The sequence below is a fragment of the Trachurus trachurus genome, assembly GCF_905171665.1.
Source record: "Trachurus trachurus genome assembly, chromosome: 14".
Classification (NCBI taxonomy): Eukaryota; Metazoa; Chordata; class Actinopteri; order Carangiformes; family Carangidae; genus Trachurus; species Trachurus trachurus.
This window is the reverse complement of record NC_139903.1, coordinates 68,565-95,000: the sequence shown is the minus strand read 5'-3', so window position 1 is coordinate 95,000 and position 26,436 is coordinate 68,565. Positions and strand designations below refer to the sequence as shown.

Here is a 26,436-nt window from a genome sequence, read left to right as displayed (position 1 = left end):
CTTCTTCTCCCTCCACGTCCATCAGCTTCAGCAAACACCTGTCCTACTTTTCTTCTCCACAGTTTAATAAACTCCAAACCATGAAACAAGACTTCTGCATCAACCTCCCGTCCAGCAGCTCGCGCTACGAGCTGCAGGTTCGCAGCCGGATCGGGAACAGCTGCGGAGAGTCCGAATTCTGGAGCGACTGGAGCGAGCCGGTGGTCTGGGGCTTCAACAGCACAGGTGAGACCCACGGTAATCTGCCCTACGACGGAAGAAAGGGGTAAAACTCCTCAGAGAGCAGTTCTGAGAAAATGAGTTTAAACTAATTTTGTTGTCCAGTCAACTGTTTTGAACTTAGGATTCTGAAAATGGGTCAAATCCTTGCTTTTGCGAGTAGTAGTCTAGCTGTGTAAAAATATTTAACTCAAACTTAACATTTTACCCTTATTTCAGAGTTACCTCTGTCTGTTTGTGCATTGAGGCAAAATATAATCTGGCCATACAACGCAAGAAAGAGGAAACTAACTCCCATTGGTTCATAATGGTAGCAGCCTGTTGTACAGTAGGACGTGTTGAACATCTATACACAGAGAGAAAAAGGTAACTCTAGTTACTGTGTTCTCTCGTTGTTTCACCACAGTTTTTGGGAGTTTCTGTGAAAACCACCCTCAGATATATCCCAAATAAGATCACGTTGAGTCAAGATATTTATCCACATGATGTAGCAGAACCTTTAATGTCCCAAAAATGTCAAAATCCCATTTTTGACAAAAAATTAGTTACCCCCTTCTTGCGTTGTAGGGCAGTAAAGTACTGACCTCTGCTGGCAGCTCATGGACACTGCAACGTACAATATTCACTACATGGATGGATGATACAATGGTTATCTGTTTGTTTATACTTTTTATTAGTAAAATAAGTTAAATATTTTAAAAAGCATAAATAGTTGAAAAGAGAAAAATCTTAGCATAAATGTCCTGAAAAATCCGCACGTTTTGATATATGAATTGTTGAAATAGCACAAAGTATGAAGGACTAGTTAGAGGCAGAAAAAGAGCGGAAGACCTAAGAATAAGTATAAAGATTTGAATAACAATAGTGTGATTGTTATTCAAGTCTTCCGCTCTTTTTCTGCATCTAACTAGTCCTTCATACTTTGTGCTATTTCAACAATTCATACATCAAAACATGCAGCTTTTTCTGGTCTAGCGTGCCATGACTTTTCTCTTTTCAACTATTCATACTTTTTCAAATATTCGAATAGTTTTGATTTTTTTGTCCCATAGAGAATGCATTGAAACAGTCTTAAAACTCTTCAAATCTTCTTACTTCTTTGAACCTCTAAAGCTTCAGCATACTTTCTCCCACAGACTTCATTTAACTTTTAAACTGTAGACAAACTTTTAATGTATTCATGTATTACTCATCTTATTGATATCTTCAACAGTTGCGTCTAACGAGCAGAGCTAGAGTGGTGACATCATCGCTAGAGTGGAGAGAGTCAAAAAACATTCTGGTGTTTTTCTGGCTAAACTGTCACCACGTCCACAAATTAAACTCTAGACACATGATTTTCTCCACGTTTGTAGCCACACTTGTCTTCTTGCTAAAAATCTGGTCATAAACACAAAGAGACTTAGAGAATAATTTTAAATATTTTTTAAATGCAGCCAGGGAGCTCTCTGCTCCCATTCACACTAGTTCATTTTTTTCAGAGCCGAGCAGATGGATCTCCAGTTTGTAACTCACTGTAAATGACATTATACTTTGTTTAAATTCACATAAAATAGTCACACCTTGAACAGAAGCCCTCTATTTGTACTTCTTGCTGTTTTTTCTACTATTTTGCGAAGTTTTCAGCTATCATTAAATGATCTCACATTTATCAAAGTCCCAACCTCTGTTTCCACAGAAGTGGTGCTATAGTCCAGTGGTTAAGGTGCCTTTGTCAATTTATTCTGCTAATTCAGCATGGTTCAGCAATGGCTTTCAGCATTCACACGTATTTCCTTCAGGAAATACAAATTCTAGTTCATATCCTCATATCCAATAATAATTCATTTTGTCTTTCTCTCTCACATGTTCCAGTTCCTAATCAAACTCTGGCTTCTGCCTGGACCCCGTTCTTCTACGTGGTGGGGGCGTTCACCCTGGTGCTGCTGGTCACGCTGCTGCTGCACCATGAGAGGTGGGTCGTCATGGTTACACGCTGGTAGTTAAGGAGATGAGCTGTTGTTGTTGTGTTGTTGGTGTTGGTCATGTGACAGTCAGAGTGTCCTCTCCCCCCCCAGGCTGAGGATCATCCCCATCCCCGTCCCCAAGCCGCTGCCCGTCTTCCACAAACTGGAGGTGAGTAGCAGCTGTAGCCTTTACGCCTCTTCACACTGATCTCTACATAACCAGGTTAAAGGTTAAAGGTTAAAGGTTAACGTGCAGCCATGTGACGCCGTGCAAAGCAGCTGGTGACAGGTTTAGTTAGTTAGTTAGTTAGTTCAGCATTTAGCACATGCTGCTAATTAGCTCTACACACAACGCAGAGCTGAGACGTTTAACCAAGAGCCACAGAAGAGACGATGAGGCGATGAGCTGCAAAAACTCAAATGTCTTACCAAGAATATTTGTCTTATTTCTAGTCAAAACAAATCTCATTCTACCTAAAATAAGACACATCACATTAAAAGCAGCTTGTTTTTAGACACTTTTTACTTTTTTCAAACATATTTTCACTTGAAATAAGTAGAAAAATCTGATAGTGGAGCAAGTTTTTCTTTCTTATTACAAACACAAAAAACTTGCTTTCACTGGCAGATTTTTCTACTTATTTCAAGTGAAAATTAGTTTGAAACAAGTGAAAATGATCTAAAAACAAGTTAATTTTTAGGTGATGAGTCTTATTTCAAGTGGAAAGAGTTTAGTTTGAATAGAAATGAGACATTTTGACAAGAAATAAGACAAATATTGTTGGAAAGATTTTGAGGTTTTGCCGTGCAGGAGGAAACATCAGCTGCACGAATACGGTCGTTGAGACAAATTACAATATGATGGAAAAGTCCATTTAGTCCAGTTGTTCAAGTCAAATAGTAGTGAGTACATATGGATGGACAACATACAACATTTCCACATTAAAAATGCTTTTTCTTTGTAATATTCTACTTTTTGAGATCCTGAATTTAAGGCCTTCGTTAAATGTGAGCCATAATCACTACATAAAGACATTAAACGTTTCATTCTGTGTAATGGATCTACAGTATAGAATGTATTAGTTTCACCTTTTGAATTGATTCACTGACATAAATAAACTTTTCCATGATATTCTAGTTTATTGAGATGCACCTGTATTTCAGAATTGAAATGAAACATCCCTGTGCCGCCACTAGCACGGTTAGGACTTTACAAAGCTTGTTAAAGGGATAGTTCACCCAAAATTGAAATTTCAGAGTCCTCCGTGGCTTCTCTGAGTTACAGGGGGTCTCGGCGTAGCAGTGCATGTCCATATAACGGTTGCAAATGGATACCAACTGTCTTCGTAACAAAAAGACACACCAAAAAACATCCAAATACCTCCATGCTGCTTGTATGTAATGTCCGTCTTGAATTGAAGCCCCGACATGAGAAATTGTTCCGTTCGTCCATATTTGACGAACCAGGAAGAGGAGCTTAGAGAAGCCTCGGCTACAAACAAGCTTGAAAAATAGACTTATTTAATTTTTTTCGGGACAATTTCTCATGTTGGGGCTTCAATACAAGAGGGACATTACATACGAGCAGCATGGAGGTATTTGGATGTTTTTTGGTGTGTCTTTTTGTTATGAAGACAGTTGGTATCCATTTGCAACCGTTATATGGACATGCACTGCTACGCTGAGACCCCCTGTAACTCAGAGAAGCCACGGAGGACTCTGAAACTTCTCCCAGCCCTTAGTCGACAATTTCAATTTTGGGTGAACTATCCCTTTAATGTAAATATTTAAGGTCCCTATAAAACGTGTGGAGCAGTGAGAGACGTGAGAAGTGTCCTATAATCATCCATGTGGTTTGATCTCTCTTCAGGACTGGCTGCAATACCCCAAAGTGCAGAAGGAAGACTTCAAGACCAACTACAACGAGCTGGTCTGCTCCGTCAGCGAGTACCGACCCGACCCGACCGACAGCGAGAGCTCCGACGGCTCGAGCTCCTCCGTCACCACCGACCAGACCGACTGCTCCGTCTGCATCGTGGTCACCAAGGAGGAGGAGGAGTTCAGCCCCGACTGCTCCTCCTCCTCCTCCTCCTCCTCCTCCTCCTCCTCCTCCTCCGCCCCGATGCTCCCCGAGCCTCAGGAGTAGTTCCTCTCATCAGCGACTGGAGGGTTAGAATCACTGTTCCCTCTCGGGTGTTTTACTGCTCCTCCTCTTTGCCCAGAAGACAAAAAAAGTTGCACACTCAAATATCCCCGACTAGTTTACTGTTCATTTCTCCCTAATGTGGCTTCGTACTGTGAAATGTCTGAACTTAACCGTGGTCTGTAGTGCAACTAGGATTTAAGTTTTCGCTTGAGAATTATTATTACTGTTCATATCAAGAATGATTCTGCGCCAAGAGTTGATGACACCAACTTGATGTTAGTTAGTTTTTCCATATTGTTCATATGGCAATAAATGCAAACTCTATTTTGCCAAAACAATATAGTATTTTGTTATAATTAACTGTAACTGACCTAGATATGGAGCAGCCTAGGTAACGTTGTCAAAATAATCTGTTATTAATCATTATAGTAATAGCCAATAGTATTGATATGTGGAGTTGGAGAGGTGAGGCCATAGCACCAGCATGTGGACGTAGCTACTGTGTACGCTTGAGCTTTCGCACACAGTCGCTCAAGCAGGTCATCAGGGGAGTTGAATTTCTGCTCAGGAGTTTTGAAAATTAGAGGGAACATTGGTCAGAACATCATCTATAAGTCTCATATAGTTCCTGTTATAAAACACAGCAGCTAAACACAGAAGCCGCTAGTTTCACCGCATTTTACCATCAAATCAACTTTGAGACGTTTCTATGAGAAGATACAACATCAAAGTCACCGATGAAACTGTTTTATTTGAAGTAGATGAACTGATGAACAACCAGTTTGAGGCGCTGCCTTTCTAACGTCTGTCCATTTCAATAAGAAAACACCTTTTATCTTTTTAATTCTTATTCTTCTCGACCCTTGACCTCTCTTGCCAAATGTCCCCCCAGGGAGACAATAAAGTATCTATCTATCTATCTATCTATCTATCTATCTATCTATCTATCTATCTATCTATCTATCTATCTATCTATCTATCTATCTATCTATCTATATTTTTACACTGTGTTTTTCTGCACTTTTGAGTCCATCTCTAAGGCCAGTATTATCATTGATGATATGATGGACGTGAACTCTTTTCTTACAGTTAAACTCTGTTGATATTGAACAGGGAACAGAATGTGAATCAGCTGAGTGACGTGTTGCAGTAGAACAGTAACCGGCCGTGGACACGATGCTCAGCAGGCTGAGTCCAGTCCAGTCCAGTCCAGTTTGACATGTTTACACCGTGTGACCTTGACTCTCTGTGACGTTAACGACCGTTGACTCTCAACTTGTTTTGATCTTTATGTGTTTTTGTCTGTTATGAATCTGTAAAAAAAAAAACCCTGCTGTTATGAGATGTAAGTGAAGGTTCAAACAGAAAATCTGTCTATTTCTGACATTTACTGTGACTTCAGGTAAAACAAGTCAAAGTCATTTATTGTCATTCCACTTCATGTTAGACATGACAGAATGAAATCTGTACCCAGGTCCCAGATAAAAAGTAATTAAACAAATATAAAAAGCTAAGAACAGGCACAATCTAAAAACAGACATTTCTATAGACAGAAAAAATATATAAATAAATAAAATAAATTAGTACATTCACAAAAATGGTAAGTAGTCAGTGCAAGAGAGACAGCAGGTAGCATAAAGTGTGTGCGGGTGTAAAGAAGCAGCTAATGTTGTAATGTTGTACTGTATTCAACCAATCAACCACCCTCACTTCGTTTTGCTCATATTCACAGCAATAACTTCTGTTAAGGTGCCTGAGGAATAGGCTCTAAATCCTGTTTATACATTTCCACCTTTATTAACTATTTTATTGGCAATTTAGTTATTTTTTGATAAATGTTTAGTTGGAAAGGATTAATGGTAAGAAAAAAGACCGAATAGTGCACAGAGCACAAGTGGTTTTATAACTTTAAACTTGAAATTACTCACAACCTGGCAACCCAACGGTCCATCATGAAATCTGCCTCGGCATAAAATCACCACAATACCTTAATATCTTTGAATGTACGTTTTTTTTATGTTTTTGATATTGTAACCTACTTTTTCATTTACTTCTGTTTAGTTTGGTTGACTCTGTTGTATTATCCTTGCTGTATTTTTCTCTTTTTGAACAATAAATATATCAATAAATACAGTGTCGTCATGCAAGTTTGAATCCTTCCATACTCACACTAACTATGTTGAGTAGGAGCCTAGTAGCCTACACACTGACAAGTCAAACCACAGTGAACTGTAAGAACCTGGATGGTTGACTCATAACGGTCAGAAAGTTGAGTGTAGAACGATGGACGCTTCCCACCCTCAGTGATCAGCCTCTAGGCTACGTAGCAGAAAGGATACGTAAATCTACATACCAGTAAATTCATGCAAAACCACTGATGCACGTTGCCTTCAGGGACAGTTTTTCATCAACAGTCTCTGCATTTCGCTCTAAAACAACTCTGTGTGGTAACGTTGTGTTATTATCTCATAGCGTGGTGAATGTGCAGCTCACAACTTGTCCACCAGAGCGTTGTGGAGTTGTTGGATTGTGTATTTGATGAGTTTGATGAGGGAAACCAAGAAATCCCATGGTGCAGTACCGCCTCTATCCTCCAGGGGGAGCAGCATGGTGCAGTACCTACTCTAACCTCCAGGGGGAGCAGCATGGTGCAGTACCGTCTCTATCCTCCAGGGGGAGCAGCATGGTGCAGTACCGCCTCTAACCTCCAGGGGGAGCAGCATGGTGCAGTACCGTCTCTATCCTCCAGGGGGAGCAGCATGGTGCAGTACCTACTCTAACCTCCAGGGGGAGCAGCATGGTGCAGTACCGCCTCTAACCTCCAGGGGGAGCAGCATGGTGCAGTACCGCCTCTATCCTCCAGGGGGAGCAGCTTGTCATGGTGCAGTACCGCCTCTAACCTCCAGGGGGAGCAGCATGGTGCAGTACCGCCTCTATCCTCCAGGGGGAGCAGCATGGTGCAGTACCGCCTCTAACCTCCAGGGGGAGCAGCATGGTGCAGTACCGCCTCTAACCTCCAGGGGGAGCAGCATGGTGCAGTACCGCCTCTAACCTCCAGGGGGAGCAGCATGATGCAGTACCGCCTCTAACCTCCAGGGGGAGCAGCATGGTGCAGTACCGCCTCTAACCTCCAGGGGGAGCAGCATGATGCAGTACCGCCTCTATCCTCCAGGGGGAGCAGCATGATGCAGTACCACCTCTATCCTCCAGGGGGAGCGGCATGATGCAGTACCGCCTCTGACCTCCAGGGGGAGCAGCATGGTGCAGTACCGCCTCTAACCTCCAGGGGGAGCAGCATGATGCAGTACCACCTCTATCCTCCAGGGGGAGCAGCATGATGCAGTACCACCTCTATCCTCCAGGGGGAGCAGCATGGTGCAGTACCGCCTCTAACCTCCAGGGGGAGCAGCATGATGCAGTACCGCCTCTATCCTCCAGGGGGAGCAGCATGGTGCAGTACCGCCTGTGACCTCCAGGGGGAGCAGCATGGTGCAGTACCGCCTCTATCCTCCAGGGGGAGCAGCATGGTGCAGTACCGCCTCTAACCTCCAGGGGGAGCAGCATGGTGCAGTACCGCCTGTGACCTCCAGGGGGAGCGGCTTGTCCCGCCGCAGCAGCCGGACTTGAAGCAGCAGCAGTCGGACTGAACTGAAGCGGCGCAGCGCGGCTGTGGCCCCCGCAGGAAGACTCACCAGAGGCGGCTGCTGCTCCGCGCTGACCCGCTGATCGGCTGCAGATTGAGTGGATGTTGTGGATGTTGTGGATGTTGAGTCCAGAGCAGATTTAACCCGTTAACCTCCTCCTCTCCGCTCCGCTCCACCCGCCGCTTCGCCCCAGCCCAGAGGCGCCATGACGGAGCCCGCGGTGGCCGACACCCGGCGGCTGAACTCGAAGCCGCAGGACCTGACGGACGCCTACGGCCCCCCCAGCAACTTCCTGGAGATCGACGTCTACGACCCGCAGGTGGTCGGCGTGGGCCGCAACCGCTACACCACCTACGAAGTCCGCATGAGGGTGAGAGAGAGAGAAGAGAGAGTCTGGTGGTTGTTGTTGTTGCTAACTGAGGCTAGGCTAGGCTAGGCTAGCGTTAGCTTAGCGCGCCGTGACGTCAGCGGCGGCCGGCGGCAGCAGCTCTGAGGGCGGCGCCGGTCAAACCGCAGCTCCGGGGCTGAGCCGCGGCCTAGCGGCTAGCTGAGAGGCTAACTGAGCGGCTAACTTAACGGACAGCAGGAAGTTTACACAACTAACATAACAACATGAGATGGAAACACGTTAACACGTTAAAGAGGTTTAATCTCTGTATGTTGACAGCTGATGGGACCGAGAGCAGAGACTGGGAGGGAAAACAGGAGCTAACTGAAGCTAACAGGAGCTAACGGCTAACTGAAGCTAACGGCTAACTGGAGCTAACGGATAACTGAAGCTAACGGCTAACTCAGCAGAGCTCCGACTTTCCGACAGGATCTCATGTTAAAACACAACCAACACGTTTCTCTGAAATGTTCCTCAACAATATAAAAGAACATGAACCTGACGTGACGGAGCTAAACGACTGTTTACAGTGTCTGAGTGTATTAAATAATGAACACACAGGTAATGATAGTAATAATCAAAGTGCTGGTTCAGATTGACAGTTACACAGAAACTCCCTGACACAGCAAACTGCAGAGGTTTTCAGGAAGCTCAAGGAACTAAGACTGTAATTGCGTAATTATCCTTTACAGCTTCACTTGTGTTGGTTTGGTCTCTCACTGTAAAAACCAGACACACACAACATTAACACATAGAGACTGTCTCTAACGGGGTGTTCCCACCAAACGCGATGAACGCGATTGAATCGCGCGTCAAATGAAATCGCGTCGCGCTGGACGCTCCAGTTTTGACGCTGGTTCAATATGCAAAAAACGCCTCGTCGCGGCATCGCGTCGCGCGACGAGCCCGCCCAAACAACAACATTTCTCCCACTATTTCATTCTCTGGCCGTCGCTGCACTGTTCCTGTCCCTGTAGATGGGAGAGGAACAGTGGTGTGGGTCTCTGGCTGCAGCGGAGGCAGCTCCGTGAACTACTGTGTGACTGACGCCTGTTGAGTGCTTTGGGACGGGGCGGCCGGCTCGCAGCGCCCGCTGGTTGAAAACAGCAGTGATAACGGGCTTTCAGGTCCGAATATCCAAACCAAAAACGTTTGTAAAAGCACCGGAAAAGCAACACTGAAGAGCTGTGGCTTTGCTGCAGCTAATGGGGATCTGAATAATAAACTAAACTAAACCAGAAAACTTCTAATATTGTCAATAGACTCGCTCTGACTAAACTGCCAAGGGAACACCAGTACGTCCGCACGTCAGCACGTCGGTGACGATCTCAAAGCTGATAGGCTGTCGCGACGCGAATTCGCCGCAAAAGTTCAATTATTTGAACTCGAGCGATGAAGCGTCATCGCGCCGGGCGACGCGATGGAGGCGATTTTTCGCGGCCAACGCGTCCATCGCGCCGCGCTATCGCGTCCATCGCGCCGCGCTATCGCGTCCATCGCATCGCCCGGCGCGATGACGCGTCAAATCGCGTGTTTGCATTGACTTTACATGTAATCTCGACGCGCGATGAAGCGTCATCGCGTTTGGTGGGAACACCCCGTAACTCTGACAGTTGAGACAGCGCAAGTCAATTATTCTTCTACTTCCACATGTGCAACCAGGAAATTCAAATGGTTTTTAATCCGACCCGTTAAACTCTGACACACACAATGTAGTTTCTTCTCCTTTCAGACTTTTACATGTCATTTATATTAGTTCACACAAACACACTCCATCCATGTGACACCGGTCCGTCAGATCTGAAACTAACGCTGCGTTCATTACAACTCGGAGGTCGGAATTCCCAACTAGGAAATTTCCGACTTCTGACATCATTGCGTTCACGCTGCAGGAACTCAGAAGAGAAAAACCATGGATACCTGAAGGAAGTTTGTCGTATTGTGGCTCAGAGCTGAATACGAAAAATAAATGCAGCAGTAAATGATGTTTATTCTGGAGGCAAATGAAGAGGAGAGGAGACGTTACAGCCTTGATAACAGTCAAACGTCACATACGAGGAAACACAATTTCACACCATACAACAATCACAGCTTAATATAAACGTATTTCATATACTGCAATAATACACAAAATTATGCATTAAAACCTCAACAAATAACTTAAATGTCTAAATTCTAACCGTTTAAGACGAGGGCATGACGCCATGTTTTCATGTTGTCGTGACGTCAAGTCAGAAAGTCGGAGCTCTGATATGATACCTGAGTTTCACACCTGTAATTTCAGAGTTCGACGCCGTTCAATTCATTTTTTACAACTCGGAGCTCGTTTTATTCAGACTTCTGAGTTGTCTTGAACGCAGCATCAGTGTGTTGCTCCGTCTGAACCGGCTCAGACCGGATCAAACAGCTGAGGGTCGTTCATCAAGAGAACTCATCAGTTATAAAGAGACACGTTACAGAGTTTGTCTGTTCATGCGTATAAAGGTTAAAGCAGAAGTGAGTGATCCGGTGGTTTTGGCTAATGCTGCGTTCCAGGCAGGCTTTTGAAATCGTAAATTACAGCTTCAAGTCACAACTTACGACTTTGTAGCGTTCCAGGCAACCCACTCGTGTTTTTCCGACCTGTTTTACCGGTGAAAGTCACTATAACGGCCACTCGTAACTTCTGACCCGTGAACTCGTACCAGATCGAACTGGTACCACTTCACGGTTGGAAAAATACGAGTTTCCTTGAACGCACCGTAACAGTCCTCGTCCCTACGTCGCCACATTCACGGCGTTCCTTGGCTGCACACACAGCCCTGCATGCCGTTCTCTCTCCTCATTGGATAAAAACTGTAGGATACGATAAATGTTTTCTCTTCGGCTCAGAGCAGAGCAGAGGGACTGAGAGACCCGTGTTTCAGTCCAAACACTCTATGTAAGTGATTGCTGTCGGAAGATATAACTATTTAAGACTTATATTAACACAAATATATCACTCACTTCTGCTTTAAGGTGCTTGATTTGTCTCATATACGTACGTACGTATATATCGTGGCTGAGTTTGATGCTGTAATGAGCTGATGATGATGAGTCTGTTGTTGTTTCTCTGTGCAGACGAACCTCCCCATCTTCAAACTGAAGGACTCGTGTGTGAGGAGAAGATACAGCGACTTCGAGTGGCTAAAGAACGAGCTGGAGAGAGACAGTAAGGTGAGAGAGATGCAGCTCCCTGATTGGTCCATGAGTCACCGTGGTCGCCGTGGTCACCATGGACAATTTAAAAAAAAAAAAAAAAAAAAAAGAAAGAAATTTGATGGAGCGGCGGCCGTCACTCCTAAATGAATGTAGAGGAAACGCTGCACCTGGCTGCTCTTCATCTGCTCTTCATCTGCTCTTCATCTGCTCCTGATGTTGTGATGATAAGACTTCACTGACCTCTGACCTTTGACCTCTGACCCTCAGATTGTAGTTCCTCCTCTTCCGGGCAAAGCCCTGAAGAGACAGCTGCCGTTCCGCGGAGACGAAGGTCTGTTCGAGGAGTCGTTCATCGAGGAGCGGCGATCGGGTCTGGAGCAGTTCATCAACAGGTACAAGTTCAGTCAAAACTCAGAGTTCAGAGGAAACACAGATAAGAAACGTAGAAATGACTGAAAGTTTGAAGTTGTGGTGAAAGAGGTCACTGATCCAAACCTGAACTGTTGCTGCGTTCACGACGACTCGGAGGAAACTGAGAAGTCTGAACTGTCTGAACTGTCTGAGTTCCACATCTCAGAGTTAACGCTGCGGTTCATTCAGTCTGGTGGTTGATCACTACATCACTACAGCAGCAGTTTGTGTCGAGCTGCAACTAACGACCAGTTTGGTTGTCGACTCATCTATCCACTATTGTTTTGATTAGTCGACTAGTCAGGATTATTTTGGCCGCGTCTGTTTGGACTTTGGTTTCACCTCTTCTTCTCAGAGCAAAGTAAAAACCCATGAAACATGTATTTGTAACATAACTGTTTTAAAGCAGAAGTGAGTGATATATTTGTGTTAATATAAGTCTTAAATAGTTGTATCTTCCGACAGCAATCACTTACATAGAGTGTTTGGACTGAATCACGGGTCTGTCAGTCACTCTGCTCTGCTCTGAGCCGAAGAGAAAACATTTATCGTATCCTACAGTTTTTATCCAATGAGGAGAGAGAACGGCATGCAGGGCTGTGTGTGCAGCCAAGGAACGCCGTGAATGTGGTGACGTAGCGACGAGGACTGTTATGGTGCGTTCAAGGAAACTCGTATTTTTCCGACCGTGAAGTGGTACCAGTTCGATCTGGTACGAGTTCACGGGTCAGAAGTTACGAGTGGCCGTTATAGTGACTTTCACCGGTAAAACAGGTCGGAAAAACACGAGTGGGTTGCCTGGAACGCTACAAAGTCGTAAGTTGTGACTTGAAGCTGTAATTTACGATTTCAAAAGCCTGCCTGGAACGCAGCATTAGCGAAAACGACCGGATCACTCACTTCTGCTTTAATGGAACACAAAGTAAAACCCCTATAGTCACAGCAGCAGTAGGTTCATCTCCTTTAATTATCGGTGCAAGCTGTTTTGAGATGGGCGGAGCAGAGCCGTGAGCTGCTCAGAGCTACGCTACGGAGGCTCATTATGGGATTTCTTGGTTTCCCTCATCATCAAACTCATCAAATACACAATCCAACAACTCCACAACGCTCTGGTGGACAAGTTGTGAGCTGCACATTCACCACGCTATGAGATAATAACACAACGTTACCACACAGAGTTGTTTTAGAGGGAAATGCAGCCGGAACTACATTCCAGACACGGCTGCTGCTGGGCGGAGGGATTTCAGAAGAGAAAGTAGTTCAGAGTATTTGCTTCATGTGTCGTAATGTTACATCATCATTTCCTAGCCTGGTGAATGTGCAGGTCACAACTTGTCCACTCTGAGATGAAACCTGAACGTCCAACATGTAATTTACGAGTTTTACGCCGTTCGATTCATTTTTCACTTCAACTCGGAGCTCAGAGCTCGTTTCTCTGAGTCGTCCTGAACGCAGCATCAACCTGCATGTAAACCTGAAGCTTCGTCAGCTGACCAGTCACAGCTCCTCACACATCGGCTTTACTGTGTGTGTGTGTGTGTGTGTGTGTGTGTGTGTGTGTGTGTGTGTGTGTGTGTGTGTGTGTGTGTGTGTGTGTGTGTGTGTGTGTGTGTGTGTGTGTGTGTGTGTGTGTGTGTGTGTGTGTGTGTGTGTGTGTCTGACTGTGTGTGTGTAGAATTGCAGGTCACCCTCTGGCCCAGAACGAGCGCTGTCTCCACATGTTTCTTCAGGAGGAAGGCATCGACCGGAACTACATTCCTGGAAAAGTACGACTCATGTTGTAATGTGGCACGGGAGGGGTTAACTGGTTAACCTGTGGGCGACCGAGGCTGCTCTCTGTTCTCTCTCTCTTCCTCCTCCTCCTCCTCATCTGGAGCTGTTGATACTGTTGTAGATAATAATAACATCTATAATAACAGTAACGTTCCAGTGCGGTGATACTGTGTCTGGTGTCTAACCTCGTCTCCGTAGAGACCAGACCAGATCAGATCTAGTCTCTAACAGACGACGTCTCAGATCTGGAGTTTCTTCTCCGTCCCTGTGATGATAATAATGATGATAATGATAATAATGATAACACTGAAGTGAATAAAGCAGAAGAACGTAGAGCAACGTGTGAATGTTTCACCTTCTGATCTGTTTCTCTTCTTTGTTTCTCCTCCAGGTATGAATGAAGTAAGTCTCCGTTCTCTCTGCTCTCTAACGATAACACTGCTGCTGCTGCTGCTGCTGCTGCTGAGGTAGGAGGAGGTCAGGGGTCAGGGGTCAAACAGTGGTCGTGTCCGAAATCCCTCCCTCATTCCCTCCTCCCTACTCACTATATAGTGAATTCAATATAGTGACTATATAGTGACTCACTGGTCAAATAAAAAAACTCTTTCAGACACTACTCCGCCGCACAGTTAATGACGTATTACGTCGCGTAATTAAAACGTTCCGACTGCGATCGTAACGGCCGGTGTAGTTACCATGGATACAACCATGGTAACGGCCGGTGTAGCATAGACCTACGGGTGTATAGGTACCAACATAAAAAGAGGAGTAAAGCAATATATTAAGCGGTAATATATATATTTAAACATCAAAGATGTTCAATCAAACCCACATAGTTTGAAACAACGTTCACAACACACACAGCCAGTGTCACAACTAAGCATAAAGTCCGCTAGCTTAATGCTAACGTATAATGTAAAATCTCATAGACGGGCTAACAGAAATTAGCATCGATATCCAGAGTCTGTGGTCAGTTTATAACGCTTGTTAGGAAATTTGCTCCGACGTTTGTTGTGGGAGTCTGTGGAAGCCGCGACCGGACAACTCTGGCAGCTGGACACATTTATTGAGGCTGCTGCACTACTGCATTTATTTGGTAGCTACACCGGTCACTACTTCATTTATTTGGTAGCTACACCGGTCACTACTGCATTTATTTGGTAGCTACACCGGTCACCACTGCATTTATTTGGTAGCTACACCGGTCACTACTGCATTTATTCGGTAGCTACACCGGTCACTACTTCATTTATTTGGTAGCTACACCGGTCACTACTGCATTTATTTGGTAGCTACACCGGTCACTACTGCATTTATTTGGTAGCTACACCGGTCACTACTTCATTTATTTGGTAGCTACACCGGTCACTACTTCATTTATTTGGTAGCTACACCGGTCACTACTTGCATTTATTTGGTAGCTACACCGGTCACTACTGCATTTATTTGGTAGCTACACCGGTCACTACTTCATTTATTTGGTAGCTACACCGGTCACTACTTGCATTTATTTGGTAGCTACACCGGTCACTACTTGCATTTATTTGGTAGCTACACCGGTCACTACTGCATTTATTTGGTAGCTACACCGGTCACTACTGCATTTATTTGGTAGCTACACCGGTCGCTCTGGGCCGCTGTGGTAATGGCGTCGATCCGTCACCGCAATGCATGATGGGATGTCTTGCTCCGGTTAGTGAACATCCGATGGTCACTAACCGGAGCAAGACATCCCATCATGCATTGCGGTGAATTGTGGGATAGATTCAGTCACTAGATAGTGAACATTAATAATCACTAAACATTCAGACACCACTACAAAATGGCCTGGTCACTAGAGAGTGAGTAGGGGGGTTAGGACACAGCCAAAGACTTGACAACAGTCTGACACAGACCTGGTCCTGGTCCTGATCCAGTTCAGAACCAGCTCATGTTCAGACACTCAGGGAAGTTCATCAGAAAGCCACTTCCTGAAGCTTCTTAGTCCACCAGGACCAGGACCAGAACCAGGACCAGGACCAGAACTAGAATTAGACCAGAACCAGACCCAGACCTCCTCTTTCCAAACTAATGCTGATTGGCTGACATCTCACTAATCACCGGCTGCATGGCGGCGCGTTGTCTGTCTGTCTCTAACACTGCATGATGCTCTGGGCTCAGCTTGATGCACTGCATGCTGTAACTGTTTGAAGCTTCGGCGTTGACCTGTAACTGTGTTTGAAGCTTCAGCGTTGACCCGTAACTGTGTTTGAAGCTTCAGCGTTGACCCGTAACTGTGTTTGAAGCTTCAGCGTTGACCCGTAACTGTGTTTGAAGCTTCAGCGTTGACCTCTAACTGTGTTTGAAGCTTCAGCGTTGACCCGTAACTGTGTTTGAAGCTTCAGCGTTGACCCGTAACTGTGTCTGAAGCTTCAGCGTTGACCTGTAACTGTGTTAGAAGCTTCAGCGTTGACCTCTAACTGTGTTTGAAGCTTCAGCATTGACCTCTAACTGTGTTTGAAGCTTCAGCGTTGACCCGTAACTGTGTTTGAAGCTTCAGCGTTGACCCGTAACTGTGTTAGAAGCTTCAGCGTTGACCTGTAACTGTGTTTGAAGCTTCAGTGTTGACCTGTAACTGTTTGAAGCTTCAGCGTTGACCCGTAACTGTGTTTGAAGCTTCAGCGTTGACCTGTAACTGCGTTTGAAGCTTCAGCGTTGATCTCTTACTGTGTTAGAAGCTTCAGCGTTGACCTGTAACTGTGTCTCAGACTTCAGCGTTGACCCGTAACTGTGTTTGAAGCTTCAGCGTTGACCCGTAACTGTGTTTGAAGCTTCAGCGTTGACCCGTAACTGTGTTTGAAGCTTCAGCGTTGACCTGTAACTGTGTTTGAAGCTTCAGCGTTGACCCGTAACTGCGTTTGAAGCTTCAGCGTTGACCCGTAACTGTGTTTGAAGCTTCAGCGTTGACCCGTAACTGCGTTTGAAGCTTCAGCGTTGACCTGTAACTGTGTTTGAAGCTTCAGCGTTGACCCGTAACTGCGTTTGAAGCTTCAGCGTTGACCCGTAACTGCGTTTGAAGCTTCGGCGTTGACCTCTAACTGTGTTTGAAGCTTCAGCGTTGACCCGTAACTGTGTTTGAACGATCAGTGTTGACCCGTAACTGTGTTTGAAGCTTCAGCGTTGACCTGTAACTGTGTTTGAAGCTTCGGCGTTGACCCGTAACTGTGTTTGAAGCTTCGGCGTTGACCCGTAACTGTGTTTGAAGCTTCAGCGTTGACCTGTAACTGTGTTTGAAGCTTCAGCGTTGACCTGTAACTGTGTTTGAAGCTTCAGCGTTGACCCGTAACTGTGTTTGAAGCTTCAGCGTTGACCCGTAACTGTGTTTGAAGCTTCAGCGTTAACCTCTAACTCTGTTTGAAGCTTCAGCGTTGACCTGTAACTGTGTTTGAAGCTTCAGCGTTGACCTGTAACTGTGTTTGAAGCTTCAGCGTTGACCCGTAACTGTGTTTGAAGCTTCGGCGTTGACCTGTAACTGTGTTTGAAGCTTCAGCGTTGACCTGTAACTGTGTTTGAAGCTTCAGCGTTGACCTGTAACCATCGTTTGTGTCTCAGACTTCCTGACGCTGCTCCTGCTCCTCCACATTTATTTCTACGTCACCTCATTCCGAAGCCGGTGGAAAGAGTCCGAACTGATCAGTAGGAAAAACACACAACTGTTGCTCTGGACGACGACGACAACAAGAGATCAATGTATAAAACCTTTGGTGTTGTGTCTTCATTCAGCCATTCCACTTCTACTGTCTGTATGTGCATTATGATTGATTTAATCAGAGAAAAAGAAAACCTTCCATATATTCTGTCTGTCTTTTTATTATTATAACTAGATTTATTTCTTTTCTTTTTTTACAACAATGATGGTTCTGTTTGTTTCTTCTGAATGTCTTTTTAATCGATCATGTTAAGAAAGTTGCTCGTTTCTTTTGCTTCGGTCCATGTTTTGCTGGCAGAGACGTGATTTTGACGATAACCTCCCAAAATCGAGCAACATGTAGCAACGAGACAGCGAGGCGTCGTCCGGTCGGTCGCGTCCCGAGACCGACGGGCTGAACAGTGTGTCGTTAAATCAGCTGTTAGGGGAAAACATCCATATCTCAGCACTGTGACTAAAGGTTCATTATATGAACAACTCCCATTGTTCAGCATCTGGTCCCTTCATCTAAAATGAGGATTATTCTGCGCTTGTTTTCAGCCATGTTATTCTTTCTATCAATATTATTGTGAAATGTATTAATACATGTTATCATTGCAGTTCCACTACGCTGACGAGGAACGTCCTTGTTAATTCTGTCCTCCAATTAAAGTTTCCTGCTGCCTGCAGCCGCGTCCAGTCTGTTCCTTCAACTTCAAACTTCAAACAACTTTATTAATCCCACCAGGGGCAATTGATTTCAGCAGCTTGCACAGTCCAAAAAAACACAGTACACACAATAAATACATATAAAAGATAAGGTAAATAAATAGAATAGGATGCCAAGGGTACAGTGTTGTCAAAGATCAGTTGAATGGGTGAATAAATACATAAGTTGCACATGTTTGACCAATAAAATGTGCATGATGTGCATGTTAAGAGGAATAAAATCATTATAAAGAATTTTAAGAGGCGAATAGCAGAGCGGTGAAAAGATTTTAAAAAGCGGTTTGTCTTGCAGACAGGTGAAACATAGCGACGACAGTTCCTGAGTCTTTTCAGCTTCACAGGAGAAAATGAAACGAAATGAGAGAAAGTCGAGTTGAGTTGAAGCTGCGATTAGAGAGTCACACTGAGGATCAGAGTCACGGGAGCGGGATGAAGCTGCTGATTGGCAGATGACCTAATTCAACACCGAAATGTAAAAGAACAGGAAGTAGAAACAAGTTACAGTAACCGACAAGAACTCAGGTAGCTTTGGTTTTTCTTTTTTAACTTTACATTAACAGGCAATTAACATCACAAAGGAAAACAAATCAAAGCATCTTGAGATTGGGTCTCATCTGTCACACAAATAGCACTGTAAAGGGTATTGCACATATTTTATCTGGTTCTGTATTCCAAAAAAAAGGGATATTTTAGATAATAATAGTGTATAAGAGTCTTCAGCGATATAATCAGTAACTGGGGTTCTGCACCTTCTCATAAAAACAGCTTCTTTTAGCTGTAACTGGGCCGTCAGTCATATATTCCATCATGTAGACATGTTTTACTTTCTGTAACCACTGAGTGATCATGGGGGGGGGGTCTTCATCCAATTTATAGTCATCATTTTTCTTGCAATCATCAACAAAATGTGTAATATAAAACATTGTTCTGTGGTTAACAGGAAACACATCTAATAAAAAATAACAAAGAGTCCATTGGAAGTTCCACTGCCAAAATCTTTTTCAGTTCTTTGACATTTTTCCTAAATGTTTGTACTTCCACGCCACAGTTCCTCCAGCGTTTGTTGCTGGGATTGTTCTTGGAGACGAAGGTTGTTAGTGGTGTCCTGAAGAACCTAGTTTTGACCTTCCAGTCAAATTCTTTGTATTATCATGTGTGAAACATTGGTTATAGTGGCCTCTTTTGAACTATTTGGAAATAAAAATATATATAGAAATACAGCAAAAAAAAAAAATCTACTTCATTATAAAGATTTTTGCACATGAGAATAACTCATGTATAACTCACTCGACTCCGTTGTTTGATTGACAGGCGATGCCGTGCGGCAAATGCCAGGTTGGGTTAAACCATCTGGTGTGGGGGAGACTCAGGTTTTTTTTAGGATAATTAATTATGTAGCCCACTGAATATAAGATTTAGTTTATGAATTTAGACATATATTTTATTGAAATATCCGTTATATAATTATTTTTAATGGATTTTGGAATTTACATATTTTTTAATATATATATTTCAAATCTCACGTACCCCCTGGAGTGCCTTCACATACCCCCATTTGAGAAACACTGCCTTATGGCATCTGGAACATATGTTTTCCCAAGAGTCATCATCTATTATTGTACAGCTTTGGTTTTTCAATGTTTATAATAGTAGTTTATAATAACTTATAGTGTCAGATAGAGGTCAAATATTACAAACAGTAGGCTACTAACAGTTTGGCAACTGTTTTATAACTCGTGGTCGTTTCAGGCACTTTTTCAACCAGACGCTTTTTATTTCCACCTTTTCAATGTGATGGAAACCTTTGATCTAAAAAAACAGATCAATACAGTTTATGGGCAAAAATATTCATTGATCCATTGAGAGAATAATATATAAATATATATATAATAATATAACTGAAGATCTGAATCCTTGTTTCGGTCCACAGTGGGGAAGTTCACCAGGTTGCAGCAGCGGACAACATAGTCCATGAGCCAGACCACCAATCGCAATCGAAAGGGTGGGCAAATTCTTGTTGCTATTTTATTATTCCTATATATGTCCAGATTATTAATTGGTATGATAACCTTCGCACAAGAGTAGCTTAACAATATTTATCATGCATTCACTATTTTGACCATAAAAATGCCATATACACCAATTATGGCCATTCTCCGATGTTGCACATTTCATAATTTGTGTGCCACTACTGATGATTTAGAGCGCCTTTGCAGTTGCAGAAAGGCCCTGCAGATAATATTTGTTTGCACCACTAGTTGGCGCTAATTCCACTGGGTGCATGAGGGAGCGAGGGGGAAAATCGGCTTTAATACTGCTGTTAGCAGGAAGTAGCAGAGGACTCTTGTGAAATCACATTATACAGGGAACATTTTTAATGGTTTATATTAGGGCTGTTCGATTAATCGATTTAAAATCGTAATCGCGATTATTTGCCTAGGACGATGTTAAAAACGTGAAAATCTAAAAATCGATTTTTTACTCCAACTAGGGTAATTACGGTAAACCCCCGTTCATGAATCTGCGCTGCACTGAATTACCGTAATGACTGCCGCCTCCTTCCTCTCATCACGCTCTCCCCCTGCTCTCCCCACACACTGTAAACAAGCATGTCGGCATTCTGCTATGACCAGTGAGGATTTCATTGCCGAAAAGACCAACAGCCCTTTTCCACTACACAGTTACAGGTCTGCTCTGCTCGGCTCGGCTCGACTCGGCCGTCATATCACAGCGGTACTGTGATATGACAAGGATTTTCAGTTACAGCTGAGTTCTTCAGCGGGGGCGGGGTCGTCATACAACAGCGGCTACGGCCGTGTCGTCTCGATTACGGACCGCGTGGTTCTCCACACAGCAGACATTTAACTCAGGTGACAGAATAACAACAGTTTGTCGGTGTGTTTTTACTGTAAAATGAGCGGTATTGATTCTCGTGACGGACCTATGGTCGGACGTCGCGCTTGCGACTCTTCCGGTGACAACGCTCTGGCCAATCAGTGGAAGGCAGTCAGTTGACGTCACGTTTTTAGATAGACAGACAGACAGACGGACGGACAGACAGACAGACAGACAGATGTGCTTTATTGCATATTATTTTGAAAAACTGTTTTGTATTGTGAAACAAAGTTTTTAATAAGATAGATAGATAGATAGATAGATAGATAGATAGATAGATAGATAGATAGATAGATAGATAGATAGATAGATAGATAGATAGATAGATGGATTTTTTTTATTTTATTAGACTCTAGGTCCATTTAAAAAGACACAAACAGCACACAAAATAATTTGTCATTTAACAAAAAAATCGTAATCGGAAATCGATTTTTGAGAGAAGAAAATCGAGATTTTACTTTTGGGCAAAATCGAACAGCCCTAGTTTATATATACATCCAAGGTTAAGAAGGCTAAGATGTAGTGAGTAAAGATGACATTAACATTATAGCATATTACATCCATAGGTTTAGGGTTATTTAGGGGGAACTGGGGCATTGTTCATTAGGCTGACTGCAGAGAGGAAGAAACTGTTCTTGTGGCGTGAGGTCCTGGTCCGGATGGACCGGAGCCTTTTGCCAGAGGGGAGGGGCTGGAAGAGTTTGTGTCCAGGGTAAGAGGGGTCAGCAGCTATTCTGGCTCTGGTCCTGGAGATGTACAGCTCTTGAAGAGATGGGAGGCTGCAGCCGATCACCCTCTGGGCAGAGTGAATGACATGCTGCAGTTTGGCCTTGTCTCTGGCTGTAGCTGCAGCACACCAGACTGACATGGAGGATGTGAGGATGGATTCAGTGGTGGCAGTGTAGAAGTTCACCAGCATCTTCACAGGGAGGTGAAACTTCTTCAGCTGCAGCAGGAAGTATAGCCTACCCTCTGCTGAGGCTTCTTGGTGAGGGAGCTGATGTTCTGCTCCCATTGGAGCTCCTGGGAGATGGTGGTGCCCAGGAAGAAGAAGGACTCAACCAGGGTCGCTGTAGAGTCACAGAGGATGACAGGGGGGAGGGCAGCTTGGTCCTTTCTGAAGTCCACTATCATCTCCACTGTCTTCAGAGCGTTCAGCTCCAGGTTGTTCATGCTGCACCATGACACCAGAGGGTCCGTCTCGCTGCTGTAGGCCGACTCGTCCCCATCAGAGATGAGGCCGATGAGGGTGGTGTCAGCAAATTTCAGGAGCTTGACAGACTGGTGTCCAGATGGGCAGCTGTTGGTGTACAGGGAGAACAGCAGAGGAGAAAGGACGCAACCTTGGGGGGATCCAGTGCTGATGGTCCGGGTGTCAGAGACATGCTTCCCCAGCCTCACGAACTACCGTCTGTCTGTCAGGAAGTCCGTAATCCACCTGCACATGGAGTCAGGCACATTAAGCTGGGAGAGCTTGTCACGGAGCAGAGCTGGGATGATCGTATTGAAGTCAGAGCGGAAGTCCACAAACTGTATCCTGGCGTAGGATCCTGGGAAGTCCAGGTGCTAGTGGAGGGCCATGTTTACAGCATCATCTACAGATCTGTTGGCTCTGTAGGTGAACTGTAATGTCCTTAAGGTGGGTCGAGACGAGGCACTCAAAAGTCTTCATGACCACAGAAGTCAGAGCAACGGGTCTGTCGTCATTAAGGCCTGTGAGCCTTGTCTTTTTGGGAACTGGAACAATGGCTGAGGCCTTGAAGCAAGCTGGCACATGACAGTTCTCCAGTGAGGTGTTAAAAATGTGTGTGAACACCGAAGACAGCTGATTGGCTCAGTGCTTCAGGGTGGAGGGGGAGACTTATACCCCTTTCCCACTGGCCAAAAAACCTGTTTAAACCCACAAACGCACCGACCCGCGTCAACCCGGGACGTCTGTCTGACTACCCATTTCTCCGACCATACATTTCTTTATTTTTGAGTCCATTAGTCCGACCTCCCATTTCTCCGACTTAAGTAGCCCTAACCCTTTACCTTACCCTAAACCTAACCTTAACACTGTAGAATGGGTAGTCGGAGAAATGAGCTGTCGGACTTTTCAGTCGGACTGATGTATGCCCCCCCGTCGACCTGCGTCAAATGACTCGGCAAGCGACGCGGGTTAAAATCGCCTTCAATCGGCTCGGTTCTGATCGGCTTGCAGTGGGAACACCAGACCCGCCTCAACCCGCTAATTTATGTGATGACATTGGGTGTTACGTGATGCCACATCATCGCACCAGTCGCGTCTCACGTAGGCTACCAAAACAAAGCTCTGCTTGCATTCAAGACTGGGATTTGAAGATCAAAGAACACTGACCAAAAAAGATTGAAAAAAAAGAAGCGACAGTCTGTTTAACTGACATGTTGTGCCGCGGACGTCCATCATAAGGCGGCCGCGGCAGACTCGCTGTCCTCCGTGGCGGGTGGCTGGGGCATGACACGGTGTTTCTTGCACTGCGAATGAAAGCGGGGCGACTGGTTTATGCGGGGGTTAGACAGACAGACCCGGCTCATTTTGGTCAATGGGAAAGGAGCCAAATGCCGATTGTTAGCGGGTCGACCCGCATTTAAAAAACCTGCGTCGACCCGCTGATGTTAGTAGGAAAACGGCTAGAGTTTGGGCCTGCAGCTTTGCACGGGTTCAGCCGTTTAAACAGTCTCTTCACCTCCTTCTTTGATTTGATTTGATTTCTATGATGGAGAGAGGTGTGGGGGAGGGTGGCACTTGGGTGTAGGTGATCCAGGTTTGGAGGAGCTGTTGCTGATCGATGGCTGGTGGTCGGAGGTGTGGGGGATATCAGGTCTGTCCCATTGTCTTTCAAAGCGGCAGTAGAACTCGTTCAGGCTGTTGGCCAGGCGTAGGTCATTGACAGAGGGACACTTGAAATACTGTACTGGCAGTATGCTCCACATTATTTGTGACAGAAGGAGCAAGCTCTTTAGTTGATTTTAATTGTGTAAAAAAATATTTGTTTGTTCTTGTTATTGCATGAAAAGTAAAACACTCTAAAAACGTTGGCTATTTCATGTGTATGTTCTAATTTTTATCACATTTTCATTCACATATTCCTGAGGTGAGTCTATTATTATTACACTAGGGTCTTGATAAAAGGGAAAAACATCCTTGAAGTGATTTAGGCACTGAGTGGTCAACAAACAGCATAATACCGAACAAGCACTATACACAGTTTTCAAGTTTCCACTCTACCGGTCCACCTATTCAACACATGATAACCACCACTAAGCTACCTGTTTGCAATGGTTATCATGCCAAACTGTTCACTAGAGATGTCTACCAAGTCAAAAAAACAAACTAGAAATTGCCCACCCGTTCGATTGCGGGAGGCCAATTTTGGGGTCTTGGCTCATGGACTAACAGCAAAGGAACGTAGCTCAGATCATAAATAGCAGTGAAAAGAAAGATTTAAATTTATTATTTTATTCATATTTATTATTTCATTTATATTTATTATTTTTTCATGCTAAAACCTTCTGGTGCTCGTGGTCCAGTGGTTAGAGCTCGGCCAACATCAGCAGAGTCTACTCCCAGAACAGTTGATCGCTGGTTCGAGTCCTGACTGAGACGATGTTAAAGGTATATTATGTCAAAAAAACAATGAAATGATCAAATGGTTAATTTCAGATAAAGACGTGTTGCAATATGAACACGATCGGTCCAGGATGATCAATAATAAAAACCTCGAGCTGTGAAGCCAAATAAAGAAAATGAATCTGATCATTGTCGTGAACTCCTGAGCAGCAGCTGACAGCGACGTAGCTCCGCCCACCCGCAGTAGCCCCGCCCACCTGCAGCGACGTAGCTCCGCCCACATGCAGTGACGTAGCTCCGCCTAGGACACCACATAGACGTTAGTCAGAATGGCCGTAGCACCGTGACGTCACCCATTGGTTTGGAGGAGTCTGTTTTGTGCCGCTACTACGGGGGTTTGAGCTGCACCATGTTGGATTCTACTTGCCATATTTGGAGCGGTGCGGCCGTTAGCCGGCCGAGAGCCCGCCCACTGGCCTCGAAGCAGCGGTCGCCGGACCTGTCACTCAACGGTTCTGCGCCCTAATTGGCCAGAACTTTAAACCTAATAACAGTAAAATGGTAGAGTTTAAAAAAAATTCACCCCCCTCAGAGTGTGTGCGGGGGTAGAAACTATCGATTGAGACCAAAAAAATGAAATGTACCAGGCTGTAAATATGTTTTTTTAAGCTGTAAAATCGGCTATTTTAACATGGGGCTCAATTGAAGTTGCTCCCTTCTGGAGCCAGCCCCCAGCGACAGCCGAGGGGATTGCAGCTTTTTGAATGCGGAAGTGAGCTTCACTTCTCAGACCGACAACTGCCCCCTTGGGACACCACCATTAACTCCCGTGGTAAGGGTTTAAGGGTTTAAGGGTTTAAGGGTTTAAGGGTTTAAGGATTTAGCGCCCCTAGTGGCAGGATATGGGTGTTGCAACAGCGCCCAGAAAACCCATTCACTCCAATGTATGTGTGTTGCCCACTTGCTGGTAAATGGATGAAACGTGTTTTTGTTTTTAGGTGTCTTGGTCATATCAAATTATACTTATAATTTGTTTATTACAAAATGTAGATTGAAACATTAATGTAGACAACTGTTTTTTTGTTGTTTTTTTACTGGCCTATGTGTTAATGTTTATCTGTAAGGGGTCCTCAATGATGCTATTAACGTGGGTGATCTATAAATGTCCTTAAATTATTGAAAACACCACACTGCTCATTCACCAACAATGCAGAGATCTTTTGTAATTCCCATATTCCTCCACCAGGAGGCGCTGTCCTTACTCTCTATTACAGCGCTCTAGCTCCGCCCACCTGCAGCTCTGGAGTTTTGTAGCTTTCTACTAGTTTATTCATGTATAGATCAATAAACAGCAGAGAGAGTTATTATGGTCTGTAGACTTTGTTCTTCATCTGACAAACAAGAAGATTCAGCAGCAACGAAACAACTTCCAGCTCAGTGAGAAACGGTTCAGCTGGTTCTGGTTCTGGTTCTGGTTCTGGTTCTGGTTCTGGTTCAGCAACACTGGCTCTTTGTGTTTCATTCAACATGAATCTTAAATTCCTCTAATCTCCCTCTCGTTCTCTCTCTCGTTGTCGTTCACCCTCAGGAAATGCAGAGATTAGGGAACGGGCCGCGGGGAATTCTGCCACAGGTGGATTAACGTTGTCCCAGAATAGTGATCTTGTGATGTAGACCTTGACCTGCCGGTGATCCACATTAGACCGAACCGTAACGAACCGTAAGACGACACATTAACTCTGACGCTGCCAGAAACCACAGGCAAAGATTCATTTAGGAGTTTTAAAACTCTCTGTCCTCAAGTTTATGACATAAAAAAAAACATAAAAAAGATAGATATCATACT

General features: G+C 44.5%; 3 protein-coding genes across 3 annotated transcripts in view; 2 read left to right on the top strand and 1 right to left on the bottom strand.

The window, feature by feature from the left end:
• The window catches only part of LOC310996743 (cytokine receptor common subunit gamma-like), a 9,693-nt gene extending 5,300 nt beyond the window's left edge, over positions 1 to 4,393 (top strand). The window contains exons 5-8 of the mRNA XM_083986202.1: positions 63 to 225; positions 2,074 to 2,173; positions 2,277 to 2,334; positions 4,036 to 4,393. Of these exons, the coding sequence (XP_083842328.1) occupies positions 63 to 225; positions 2,074 to 2,173; positions 2,277 to 2,334; positions 4,036 to 4,311 (597 nt within the window). The 3' untranslated portion in view covers positions 4,312 to 4,393. The remainder of the gene's footprint in view (positions 1 to 62; positions 226 to 2,073; positions 2,174 to 2,276; positions 2,335 to 4,035) is intronic.
• cpeb4b (cytoplasmic polyadenylation element binding protein 4b) overlaps positions 1 to 26,436 on the bottom strand; it is a 197,025-nt gene that overhangs the window by 147,288 nt on the left and 23,301 nt on the right. The window lies entirely within an intron of this gene.
• Positions 7,906 to 18,063, top strand: snx12 (sorting nexin 12). Its single transcript, XM_083986692.1, has 5 exons — positions 7,906 to 8,325; positions 11,443 to 11,538; positions 11,791 to 11,915; positions 13,610 to 13,711; positions 17,299 to 18,063. The coding sequence occupies exons 1-5, from the start codon at positions 8,161 to 8,163 to the stop codon at positions 17,384 to 17,386; spliced, it is 576 nt and encodes a 191-aa protein (XP_083842818.1). The 5' UTR covers positions 7,906 to 8,160; the 3' UTR covers positions 17,387 to 18,063.